This window comes from Nothobranchius furzeri, chromosome 5, assembly GCF_043380555.1.
Source record: "Nothobranchius furzeri strain GRZ-AD chromosome 5, NfurGRZ-RIMD1, whole genome shotgun sequence".
In the NCBI taxonomy this organism is placed as follows: Eukaryota; Metazoa; Chordata; class Actinopteri; order Cyprinodontiformes; family Nothobranchiidae; genus Nothobranchius; species Nothobranchius furzeri.
In genome coordinates, this window is record NC_091745.1 from 45,487,911 (window position 1) to 45,500,884 (window position 12,974).

General features: G+C 42.6%; 1 protein-coding gene across 2 annotated transcripts in view; it reads left to right on the top strand.

Annotated features, from left to right (window-relative positions):
* Positions 1 to 12,974, top strand: part of grb10b (growth factor receptor-bound protein 10b) — a 98,942-nt gene that overhangs the window by 21,814 nt on the left and 64,154 nt on the right. For both annotated transcript variants that reach the window (XM_015949152.3, XM_015949153.3), the window contains exon 2: positions 5,092 to 5,217. In XM_015949152.3, coding sequence (XP_015804638.1) covers positions 5,167 to 5,217 — 51 coding nt within the window. In that variant the 5' untranslated portion in view covers positions 5,092 to 5,166. The remainder of the gene's footprint in view (positions 1 to 5,091; positions 5,218 to 12,974) is intronic.

The window sequence follows — 12,974 nt, forward strand, 5'->3', positions numbered from 1 at the left end:
AGTGAGTTTTCAGCTGCTTTTTAAAGGAGACCACTGAGTCCACTGATCTCAGGCTCAGGAGGAGAGAGTTCCAGAGTCTGGGGGCCACAGCAGCAAATGATCGGTCACCTTTGGTCTTAAGCCTAGTGTGTTGCACAACCAGTAGGCTTTGATCCCTGGACCTCAGGGACCTGCTGGGGGTGTAGGGACTAAGAAGATCACCAATGTAAGATGGTGCTTGTCCATGTAAGGCCCTATAGACCAGAACCAGGATCTTGAAATGAACAGTGAAGTTGACTGGCAGCCAGTGAAGCTGGAGGAGAAGCGGGGTGATGTGGATGTGTTTGGAGGACTTGGCCAGAAGCCGAGGAAAGGCATTCTAATCCACCTGTAGACGGTTCAGGGAGGTTTTGCTCCGACACGTGAAAAGAGAGTTACAGTAGTCTAAGCGTGAGGAGATGAAGGTGTGGAGAACAGTTTCAAGTTCAGAGCGAGACAGAATGGAACTCAGCTTAACAATGTTCCTGAGATGGAAGAAGGAAGAGCAAACAAGATAGCTGACATGAGAATCCAGGGTGAGAGCTGGGTCAAAGGTCACGCCAAGATTCCTGACGGAAGGTTTGGTGTGAGAAGCAAGCTGACCGAGAGTCTCTGACTTTGGGAACCAGCTTGTCTGGGGCACAGATGAGGATCTCAGTCTTATCTTCATTCAGCTGTAGAAAGCTCCCAGCCATCCAGGTTTTGATAGTCTAAGCAGGTGTGTAACAGCTGCAGCTTAGACATCTCATGGGGCTTAAAGGAGATGTACAGTTGGATGTCAACTGCATAAAGATGGTAGGAGATTCCTTTGAAGGAGCTCAGGATGTGCTGAAGACGAAGCAAATAGAGGAGGAAGAGCAGAGGCCCCAGGCCAGAACCTTGTGGGACACCATGGGTAAGGGAGGTGGTGGAGGACCTAAACTTGGAGACGGCCACTGAAAAGGAGCGTTCAGAAAGATAAGAGGAGAACCATTCCAGAGCAGTTCCTGATAGGCCTACCCAGTCTCTCAGCCTCTCCAGTGGCAGGTGATGGGCAACAGTGTCAAAGGCTGCAGTCAGGTCCAGCAGGACCAGAACAGAACAGTCCCCTGCATCACTGTGAGTCAGAAAGTCATTAGAGACCCTAAGAAGAGCTGTTTAAGTAGAATGAGCTCTACAAAAACCTGATTGGAAGCTATCATAGATGTTATGTTCATCAAGAGCAGCTGTGAGTTGTTTAGCCACAACCTTTTCCAAGATCTTGGAGATGAACAGAAGTTTAGAGATGGGTCTGAAGCTGCTATAGCGCGAGGCATTAATACTCGTTTTTTTTAAGAAGCGGGTGGATTACAGCGTTCTTAAAGTAAACAGGGACCTGACCAGAAACCAGAGAAGCATTAATTATAGAGAGCACGCTGGGACCGATGGACTGAAAAGCACTTTTAAACAAAGATGAGGGTAAGATTTCGAGGGGGCATGCAGAGGTATTCTTAGAGTTAACTAGTTTGGTTAACTCAGGCAAAGAAACAGGAGCAAAGCTATCTAGGATGAGGGGCCTGGTTGGAGTCGGGAGAGGCACCGATAAGGCTGAAGGAGAGATGCTAGATCTAACCTTATTGACTTTTTCCACAAAGAAAGACAGAAAGTTGTCACAGTCTGCAACAGAGTGGATGAAGGCTGTAGGAGAGGCAGGAGAGACGTTGCTGCTGATGGTGTTAAACAGCACCTTGTGGTTCCCTTTGCTCTGGGACACCAGGTTGGAGAAATAGGAAACCCTAGCGTATCTGACTGCAGAGTTAAAGGATGTCAGAAGATCCTTTAAGTGCATCAGATGGACGTGGAGATGGGTTTTCTTCCACAAACGCTCAAATTTTCTGCATTGGCGCTTCAGGCTGCGAAGGCTGTCATTAAACCAGGGAGTAGGGTTCACTGCAGGAACTGATCTGGTTCTGACAGGACAGATGTTGTCCAGAATGGAGAGGCAGTGCTCGTTAAACTGAGAAGTTAAGGAATCTGGGTCGTTATCAGAAGAACAGGTTGGATCAAAGGCAGCAGAAAAATTGCTAGCTGTGCTCTCATTAAGAAAACGAGAACTAACCATACAGCGAGCAGGAGGTGGGGATGCAGAAACTGAAAAGTTAAAGAAAATGCAATGGTGATCTGAAATATAAACATCCTCAGGACAAACACTGTCAGCATTTAGTCCCAGGGTAAAAACAAGGTCCAGAGTGTGCCCCCTGGTGTGTGTGGGGCCAGAAACATGCTGAGTAAAGCTGAATCAATCAATCAATCAAAGCTTTATTTATAAAGCGCCTTCCGCAACCCTGTCAGGAAGCCCAAAGCGCTGAACATGGTACAGTTGTAAGTAATTATACTGTATAAATCAACAATAAAAGAAATTCAAATTACAAAATACAAATTACAAAATACAAAATGGAAATTACAAGATAGATGAAACATTCCGGTAAAATACAAATGTGTGAGACACAATTGGATTGAGTGGATGGATTGAGTGTACCAATGAAAACTGTGGAATGGATTCAACCTAATAGAGGGCCATAATCAAACATGTTCTGGAAACGCCAAGCGGAGGAGGTGTGTTTTTAGGTGATTCTTAAAGACTGGCAGAGAAGGGGACAGCCTATGAATGAGTCCATAAGGCTGGAGAAATTCATGGCAAAGTGATCAGAGGGATCATCAATGTGAATGTTAAAATCATCAACAATCACCAGTCTGGACAGCTTCACAGTGGAGGATAAAAAGTCACTAAACTCCTGAAGGTAGTCTGTTACGTCCCCGACGTGTTGTTAAAAAGTGAAGAATGGGGGCAACATAAGACTGGACAGTGGATATTAAGAGTTTTATGGCTATAAAAATGTTCTAAAACATGCAAACAGATCCCTCTAAAAGGTTAACATCACAACAAATTATCAACTATAAAAACACCTGATTAGAACTTTGTTAAAAGCTTAACCGAACAGAAGGTGTTTTAAAATCCCAAAGTTGATCAAAGTTCCAAAACAATACACTGACTAAAACACCTGGTAAAAACGTATTTTAAAAAGCTTTACCACAATGAAGGTGTTTAAAACTGAGGTCAGTAAAATTGTCACAAAGTTAACCTTAAAACCAAACTGCAAAAAAGATCCCACTGGATCATCCAAAACTTACTTAGAGATAAAAACTACCACAGTTTAAAATTCAAACAAATCTAAACAAAGGGGGTTGAAAACAAACAAAAACCGGGAGGACAGCGGAACCCCTGCACTGATGCCTCCCAGACTGCTGAAGGCACAGCCTTTTTATGCAGGTGTTGGCAATCAAGGAAGATGCAGCTCAGCTGTGCTCCTCAGCAGCCCGGGAGAGAGGAGGAGGAGGGGCGGTGTCAGGCTGTTTCACCAGAGCTGGGTGATCCTGGCTCCTGCTCTTCCCTGGCCAGACTGGCAACCGTAACATAGTCCATAGAGCAGTCCAACAAACAGCTGAGATAAACTCGCACCTCTGAGTTTGACTTTCCTCAACCAACACATCTTTTAAAGGAACAGGAACATAGGCATTACAATATTTAGAACTTTTTTCATTTGTTTTCTGACATTTCTGGTGTTTCATTCCTAATAATTATATGATGGACTCATCATTTTCTGATAAATTCTGTTGGTTTATTTTCCTGAGCAGAAAATATTCTGTTGGTAGAAAATGTTTTGCATTTTGCACAAAATTGATGTTTCTTTTTTTCAAATGATTTCAACATTTCTTTGTCACAATAAAAATATGTATAGCATGCAAAGGTTGCAAAGGTCAGAGGTCACTACGAAACCCAGATACAAATCTGAAGCCTGCGAGGACATTGTCCTGTGTAGTTTGTCCTGCGTAGTTTAAAAATGTTCTGCTTGAGACATTACATCGTTGGCCAGTTTGGCAGGCGTGGCTCAAACGTTTTCACCAACACTGCACTTGGCTCAATGGTTCAGGACTAAGAGAGGTAGAGTGAGAAAGCTATCAAGAGCGATCATTGAGAACTCAAGAACAATCCGAAATAAGTGTGTGGACCAACAAAACCCCACACATTCTGACAAACTGCACGCAGTGGGTATGGAAGAGTGGGCTGCTATCCTTCATTGAATTTCACAGATATCATGTCTGGATGAACTGCAGAGGTCTCGAAAAGGAAGGATCAATGCGTCAAACTAAGCTAAATCTTTTAATCACACTTCAGGTCACCACCGAAACATCTGACAGAGGTTTAAAAATACTGAAGCTTTGTGAAAACCAACACTTGTTATTTTGAAACATTTGGCCGTGACTGAATTCCACAGCACTAGCCCAGTTTCCTGCTTGACTAATAATGACAAGCTTTAAAGAAGTGAGCTGTGTGCACTCTAACCCATTTTATTCAAACAATCTTTATTTCACAACACATTTACAACTACACATTCATTAGCAGTTAGACGTGTACATCCATGCCGAGGCAGAAATACACACACTGAATATAAACACTGCAGGACCACAAGGGCAACCTACTGACGACCGCTAACACAAACATGAGATAATATTAGCTGCTTATGAAACGGCAGTTCATGTTTTTAAATACAAGCTCAGGGTCATGAACTGTTGTATAAAAGGCCGTTACAGTTCTGAACCTGAGCTGCTTGGCTCTAAAAATTCCCCAGGGTCTAACTTCAGGCCTGGAGATATGCCTGCAGGGTATTTTTAGTTGAGTGTTTACAGGTGTTTGTTTCATAGCGGCAATGCCAAGAGGTTAGTAGGGTAGCCACTTTAGGTAGGTTAAGTGCACTGAACTTCTCCTGGTTTATGGTTATTTGAACCACAGATGGACGTAAGGATGTCAGTTTTCAATCAAACATTTTGTCTTAATTTCCAACGTAGACAGTTATGGGAAGAATCTCAGCTGTAAATGGTTTTTAAATCAACTATTCCATTTTTTTAAAAACAAACAAACAAACAAACTCTTAGTTTTATTCAAATAATGACTAAAAAGTTCAATCACCTCTGCCTTTAGCGTGTCCAGTTAAATTTCATGTCTCCATTTTTTCTACTTTTCACTAACTTTAGTTACCTTATTCTCCCCTTTAGGTTTTACTCGGTCTGTTTTCTGACCAAACTGATCCAACCTGAAGATTGACCTGAAGCATCAGAGAAACACACACCATGGCTGTGGCAGGTTGCCCAGATTATTTCTTGCATCACCCAAACTATCAGGTAAAGGTTTAATTATGTGTTTCTTCTTCTTTTTGAATTTTTAGTATTTATTGTGATCAAATACTCACAACATTTAATAGCTAATAGGTCTGCAAAGCTAAACTTGGTGACTTGTTGAATTAGATCTGTTAGCAATTTAAATCTCCAAGCCATTCTAAACCCTGATGCCCACATTTTCTCCGATTTACATTTTTTCTTACTTTTCGTTGTTAGACTCTTTTTACCTAGATACTGTAAATAACAAAAAATGTTCTTATTCGCAGAGATGAGCACCACTGCAGGAACCATAGTTTTGCCTTCAGTTAATTTACGGAAGTTGATTTACACAACGAACATCTTCCCACAGAAGAGTCATTTTGTTTCACTTGAAAGTAAATCTGTGTGTCATCAGCGTAACAATGGATGGATATGTTTTCTTTCGGAAACACTGCAGGCCCAAGAGGTAATATGTAAAGGGAACACTGTAGGGGATATACAATGGAAACATGTGGTTGATTATTCTAATTGGTTAAAAACTTCATATGTAAGGAAACCCAGCAGATTGCATCAAGTCAGTGACTTGTTGAGTCAGTAGCTGCGTTTTCATGTGCCTAATTTCCTCAATCCGATTGAAATCTTGGTTGATCGGAATTTCCGAATCTCTGTTCACATGGACACGAACTGAAATGATCCGATCATGCCGTGCGTACATATGCACCAAGCATTTAATCCGATTAAATAGGTTGAGCATGCGCAGAGTTGCCTTTCACGAAAGAAAAATTGTAAACAAACGCCATGAAACGAAAAGAAAAATGTAAAAACAGAAATAACTATTCTTCCTGCTTTCCTGATCCATTTATTCAATTTAATATTTTTATTTAGCTCATAGAAGTTACGTTTTCTTCAGTGAATAACTGCAGATATATGCTTTGCTGCATTTTATTGTTGATTAAAATAAGGGAGGGTTATGTCTGCCTCTTGATCAGCTGGTCCGCAGGTCTGAATTGACAGCTGTTGCGCTGCGGCACAGAGCGGGGGTGGGGGGTGGGGGGGGTTAGCCTCATGTTTTATTACTGAGCTCTGTTGTGGCTTATTATTAATAACATGTGACGATCAGCTGAAACTGTTGAGAAAAATCTGTTCAAACAAAATAACAGAAGATGTTCAGAAAGTTTAGAAGCATGTGTTCATCATTAACGAACCGCATCTCAGGTCATCTGCGTTTACGTGCTTTTAACGAACACGGACTTTACTGTCGTCCAGAGTATTTAACCGAGGACGTTTTCCTACCCAACATCAGCCTCCAATCAGGTCTGTAAAACCCAGATTATCCTGTGTTCTTTACAAGCGTGTCTCCATCACCTGCTGCAGAAGCTGCTGTGTTCAAAGCTGACAGAAACGGGGATCCGTGCGCTGCAACCCCCACGATAAACCTGCGTATTTCCAGTAAAGATTTGAACATCTTTGTCGAATGATTTGTGCAATAATCAGATTTTTATTTTACTTCCACAAAATGCAAGTTCTGAATTAAATATTACTGAAACGGGACGGCTTGTTGTCGGATTTAAAAGCCGCCGCTTGTTAATTACACCGTCATTTTTGAAGTCAGGCAGTCCAAATGACAGCGGAGAGGCCCGCTGGCTGTTGCACACATGCGCAGTGGGCATTGTTTTACCCCAACAATCCGAATGGCTGTGCACATGCACGTCAATCGGAATGAAGAACGGAATAAACCACCTCTCTCAATCGGATTGAAATTTCAATCCGATCGGGCCGAATCGGATCAGAATATTCTGATTGACATGTTTACATGCAGAATTTTCAATCTGAATGGGCATTCAATCCGATTAAATATGCGCATGTAAACGTGGCTAGTGACGTTTGAGTCTTTAGCTGGAGATCTTGTTCTTCGATTCTGAGAGGAAAAATAATATTTCACAGCTTTTAAAACACAAACTCTATTTAAACGTTGGTGACGTTCATCACTTCATATCTACTGCACTCATTTGGACTGTAGACCGTGGTAAAGATCCAGTTAGAAACCAGTCTGTCATCTGCATCTCATTTGGGTCAATGCTTCATCTGTGCCCTTTGAACTTAACGCCGTAGGTTAGAGAGTTGGCTTAATGAGATAAGGGGAGTGCGGTCTTTATCTCTGAACCTTAAAATATAGAAACCACGGATTTTCCTTCGTCACGTTGTATTTTTATGTTATCCTGTGCATATTTGTTAGAGAACGGGGTTGGCTAATGGATTTTCCAGCCTGAACCTAGGTAAATGTTCCAGAAGGGAGACAAATGAGACAGTGTGAGTGTTGCCATTTCTAATGACCAACCAGATGGCTAAAACAAGGAGAACATTTAGGCATTCATAGTCAGAGTTTATATTAAACTCCTGGTAATTAGAAGATGAGCTACTGACCTCCAAACAAGCTTAGATTCATACAAAAACCCTTTCCTCACCAAGAGGGCTCAGATTAAATATGACAGCATAGTTAGGTAAACTCTGTCTTTAGCGCCTCTGTTCCTTTTCTCTGAAGCACCAAGTCCTTAGATCACAACAATTATCTTGTCAGGCGAGATTATGTTCCTGGGGAATCAAAAGGCTTTTAAAACTTGAGATCAAGTTTAGCTTCCTGATTAAAGTTAAAAGTTGGGTGGTCGCTGGAGCAAATGTATATGGATGTCAACATTGTGAGATAAATGCACAGAAACACTCGGCATGCTGTTTACTGACTGTTCAGCAATTACTGATGTACCTTGACTTGCTGAATGAAAAAGGTCATTCACCGAGAAATTCCCAATTTAAGGAAGTTATTATTTCTCGGATGAAACTGCAGCTGCCATGTAAAGATGATTCAAGTGTAGATGTTCTAAACTGGAAGAATTTTAAACTATTTAAATCTATTTTGAGTTGCATAATCAAGACTGCTAAATAAATGGTGATTCTGTGCACAACAGTAGTGTGCTGTTTTACGGCTGAAAGTCACCTATTCTTGCACTTGAAGACAGCAAGTTGTGTGTGTTTGCATATGGATAAACAAGCTGCAAAATATGTGCTGTCATTTAGGGAGGTTAGTGAGAATAGATCATTAATTTGTAGTTGATTTGTCAGATCTAATCATCTGCAATGGTGATGGACATAATTTCTGTTTCCTTGTCAAAACATTTGAAGATTTTTTTTGTCATCAAAACTTCAGAATTGTTTGGTTTCATGCAAGAGTGGGTGTCCAGCGTGTATTTTTGTAAGTCTTTGGTTGAATGTGTGTGTGAGCATGAGGGAGGGAGTGTGTGACTGTCTGTGTATGACTGTATATGTCAGGTGGGGCCTTTGACTCCTCACTTCTCATGGGACTTCTTTTGATGCTCTTTATGTTCATCTCCCCTCCCCCTGCCACACTAGGTGTGGAGTGCGTTGCCTTGGTCTGCCTGAGTGTTCGTGGCTCCCGGATCAGGGGGTTTAAGATTTTTGGCATCTGCCTGATCAATCCCGGCGGCTGCCTGGTGGGATCTGGGTCCTGGGTCGCTGGGCCCCGGGCTCGGCCGGCTAGGGGGTGGGAGACTGCGGGCGGGCCTGTGGGCTTGCCGCTGATATCTCCCGGGACTCTGCCGGCTCCTAGTTGTGGCCCCCCGGGGCAATCATCTGTCCCTCTCAAGGGGGGCAGGGGCTTTCCTGGTCGCAGTCTCCCTGGGGTCCCTGTGCCCTGGGGCAGCTCCGGGATCTCTGGGACTTGGAGCTCCCTCCATCTCCTACACATCTTTGGGGGCAGATCTGTGGCCCCTCACACATAGAGTAACCTTACATAAACAAGAGCGGGTACACACACAGGTGCTCACATGGTGCTCTCACAAATATGGACCTGGGCACGTTCAACACATGTCTTAAGGCTGTGGTTGGCACTAAATGCACTGTGATTTATTATCGTGTGATTGCTCAGTAAAACAATGTTGATTATATATTTCTTCATCAAGTTGACGCAGTGATAGCTTGCTCCTGTGTTGTGTGTCCCTTTTCTGCAGGTCTAGAAGCAGACTGTTCTTCACTTACAGAATTTGAGAAAAAAATTGTGTACCATATTTATAATTTTTTCTCAAATTCTATAAGTGAAATTTCATATTTGTAAGTATTCATCCTTACAATAGGATTGTTTAGATGTAAAAAGTTTTTGTGTTGTACTGGTCATCCAATCAGAATGCAGTCTACCTGCCCAGCTTCGGCAGGTGTCATTGATTGGCCTTTTTAACATGGGGGTGAGTGAGCATACAAACATTTTGAGCCCTGACGAAGGCCCTGTGGGCTGAAACGCGTTGACATTGATGTTTTTAACAATTTAAGCCATGTACTAATAAAGGCTTTTTATTTTTGTATCTCCTGAGTGCCTCAGATCTCCTTTTGCCAACATTTATGTGGATCCCTTGGCTGAAGAGCACCAGTGAGAGCACCAGATAAGATTTCTCACACCCCTGCAGCACTTCCAGCATTTTTTCTAAATGTATTATTTAGTCTGGCCATGCTCCATTGATGGCTCTCGGTTGTGGGGCAGGTTCTACCGTTGTCTTTCAAATGATCTCTGCATTCCACTGGACAATGAATGTGACATACTCTTGTTTCACTCTGTTGCATCATCCCACCCACCAGGCATATAGAGTGCCCTGATTGGCCCACAAAGCGGCCCACCATTATGGACCAATCACAGCTCTTTATGTGTTTGAAACCCCTCTAGAGAGCTGTGATTGGCTAGCCAGAGTCCTGGTAGGAGCTGCGGAGGCTCCAATGGAGCGTGTCTAGACCAAACTTTGCAAAGCAAGAATTTGGTCTAGTTCACTAGGCTACAGCCAGACAGGACACAGAAAAAAATAATAATAAAGAATTGTTTGGTTTCCTCTGAAAGGCACTAATATCCTTGTTGTTTGTGTTGATGACGTAATCACACCGACTGCTACTGGAGCAGAAAGAATAGCCAGACAAAGAAGAGACTGGAAAACAAATCGTTCCAGTTCTGATGAGTCTGTATTTCAGCTGCAACATTTACACGGGTGGGTCAATTTGGTGTCCCCAACACGAAAGCATGGAGCCATCCTGGCTGGTATCAGTGCCTCAGGCCGCTGGGAGTGGTAGTGGAAAGTTTCATGGGAGGTTTTAATTGCACACTTTGGCCTTCTTAGTACCAGGTTCACGTACTTTCAAACTGGTTTTATTAAAGCATGACAACGAGTTTACTGCACCCTCAACGGCCTCCACAGTCACCAGATCTCAGTCCAGTCCAGGGGTCTAATTTATCAGACATTGCGTAGAATCCTTACTAAAACCGTACTTAAGCTCAGCAAAAAAAAAAAAGTACTTACGCCAAGTAGGTTTGTGATCTATCACAATTTCATTTGTGATCTATCAAACATGGAGTACGCACAGCTGCACGCAATCTCCGCTTCATAAATCAGAGACTAACGAGAATGTTTCTCAGCTGCATTTTAGTCACATCCGCCCTCACCCCGCCCACTTACTGCCATAAATAGTCAATGCAAAGTGCCTTGTGGATCTCATGCATTCACATAAGCCGGCTGTTGCATTGCTCTGCCAATGACGATGGCGACCATAGATCAAGGCAAATTAAGGAAGCGCAATTTCACAGAAGCAGAAATTGAGGTATTTGTGGGTGAGGTGGAGAAATGAAAGGAAGTGCTTTTGCAAAACAAATAAGAGAAAATCCACGGAGTGGCACAGCGTTGCTGAAGCCATCAATGTTGTGAATTCTTCAGAGAGATCTGTGGCGGATATAAAAAAATGCCTCAGTTGGGATTCGATCCCCAGACTCCCAGGTGAATGTCACGTACGCTAACCAGTCAGCCAAACAGAGATCTCCCTTGTACAAGTAGCCAGGGCGCATGATCAATCGGGTCACAGACGCATGACATTCTGTCTCAATCTGTCCCCCTGCTGACATTCTGCATTCCGTATTCTGCGCTTCAGGCTGTGTGTGTGTGTGTGTGTGTGTGTGTGTGTGTGTGTGTGTGTGTGTGTGTGTGTGTGTGTGTGTGTGTGTGTGTGTGTGTGTGTGTGTGTGTGTGCGCGCGTGGGGGGTCTTGTTCTGTGTGAAAACGAAGCAGTACAAGTGATAATGCTGCAGGATTTCATAATTTTATCTTCTCAGCAGCAGCACTGCAGGTGCTCTCCATGTCCAAAATGTGCGTAAGCCAGGTCCATAGTCTACTTAAAGTTGTGCACACTTTTCCACTAAGTTTTCTTTCATAAATCCCAAAGTTTGAGTGGAAAGTTGCTTACGCAGTTTTCCGACCCCGTTTTGTGCGTAAGCAAGCTTGATAAATGAGGCCCCAGAACCTTTGGGATGTGGTGGAACAGGAGATTCATGGGTGTGCAGCTGTCAACTCTACGATGCAAATTCAATACGGACCAAAACCTGTTAATCAATGATGTGAAGTCTTGAGGCAGTTCTGAAGGTAAAAGCCAGTCCAACCTAGCAGCAGCAAGGTGTACCTAATAGAGTGGTCGGTGACTGTATTGGTCTGCTTTAGTCTTTCTTGTATTTGTCTTTGTTTTTTAATTTTTCTCTAGGTTCTCTCAGAATTTCTTTTCTAGATGGTGATATTCCCATTGACTCTAAAACTGATGAAGTATATAGTTTCTTACACAACTTCAACCAGTGCACCAGTACAAGATGGTGTTCCTCATACTGAAGCGGCATAAAAATGAAGCTTGTAAAGTGTTGTGGATCAAATTCAGCTGGTCCTTGTTGGCTCAAAGCCCCTCAGTAATTTAAGAATTGAGCCATGTTCAAACATAACATTCAACCTAAGACTGACCTCTTCTGAAGGCGTAACTTTGAAAGCGTCTCACTTGTTTTTCTTTTCTTCTTGTGTCTGCTCTGCTCTCAGGACTTAACCTAGTCCCTGACCTTCCCCAGACCCCTTTTAAATGCTGAACCTTCAGCCTTTTGGCTCCTGTTTAGAGCTCCTTTCAACTTCATCTATATAAAACGGCCATTACAAGCCCCTTGTCAAAACTTGGCTTACCCTTTGGTCCCATTTTGACCTCTTTTTTTCCCAGAGATTTAGTATGACGTTTATGCTAGTGAGCCTGCACTTTTATCTCTATCTGTAAGAGTGTGAGTGTGACTGAGAAGAAGGGCATTAAATGCAAGAGCAAAGGTTAAACGCAGAGAAACTTTTTTCCCTCTTGGTTCATTTCTAAAACATGTTACCTGATTTGGTATTTGTATTTTAGCCTGCACCTATAGGTTCAAGTCAACCTATATCGTTAAACTAGTCAGTTAAAGCAATGAACACTTTAAATTTACAGACAACCAACCAAACTCGTGCAAAATCAGCATCTGGTGTACAAGAGCTTTACTATGTTTGCTCACTGAAGATAAATCATGACCAAACTGTCCTGACTTAATACACTTGTCCTCAAATCAACTTAATTCTGCACCATCCTACAAACCAAACAGTGTAGGACTACTGTTTCAGTGGGTGGGAGTCAGTCAGTGTTCGGTTGATGGATCCTTAAAGGTGTGTGTTACTGTCGAGGTTCACTATGACACAAGAGATAAAAGGACTGCATTTCATGGAGGATTTTTTTGAGTGAGAGCAGTTAACCAGAAAAGTTAAAACTTTGAATTTTCCTTTACAGTAACAGGTAAAATGTTGTAAAAACAGAACTATGCTGAGTTACGACTGAGTTTGGATTAGCTGGTGCAGAGTAGAGGGCGTTTGTGCTGGTGGGCACAGCTATGGATCTGTTTGATGGTCTTAGTGAATTAG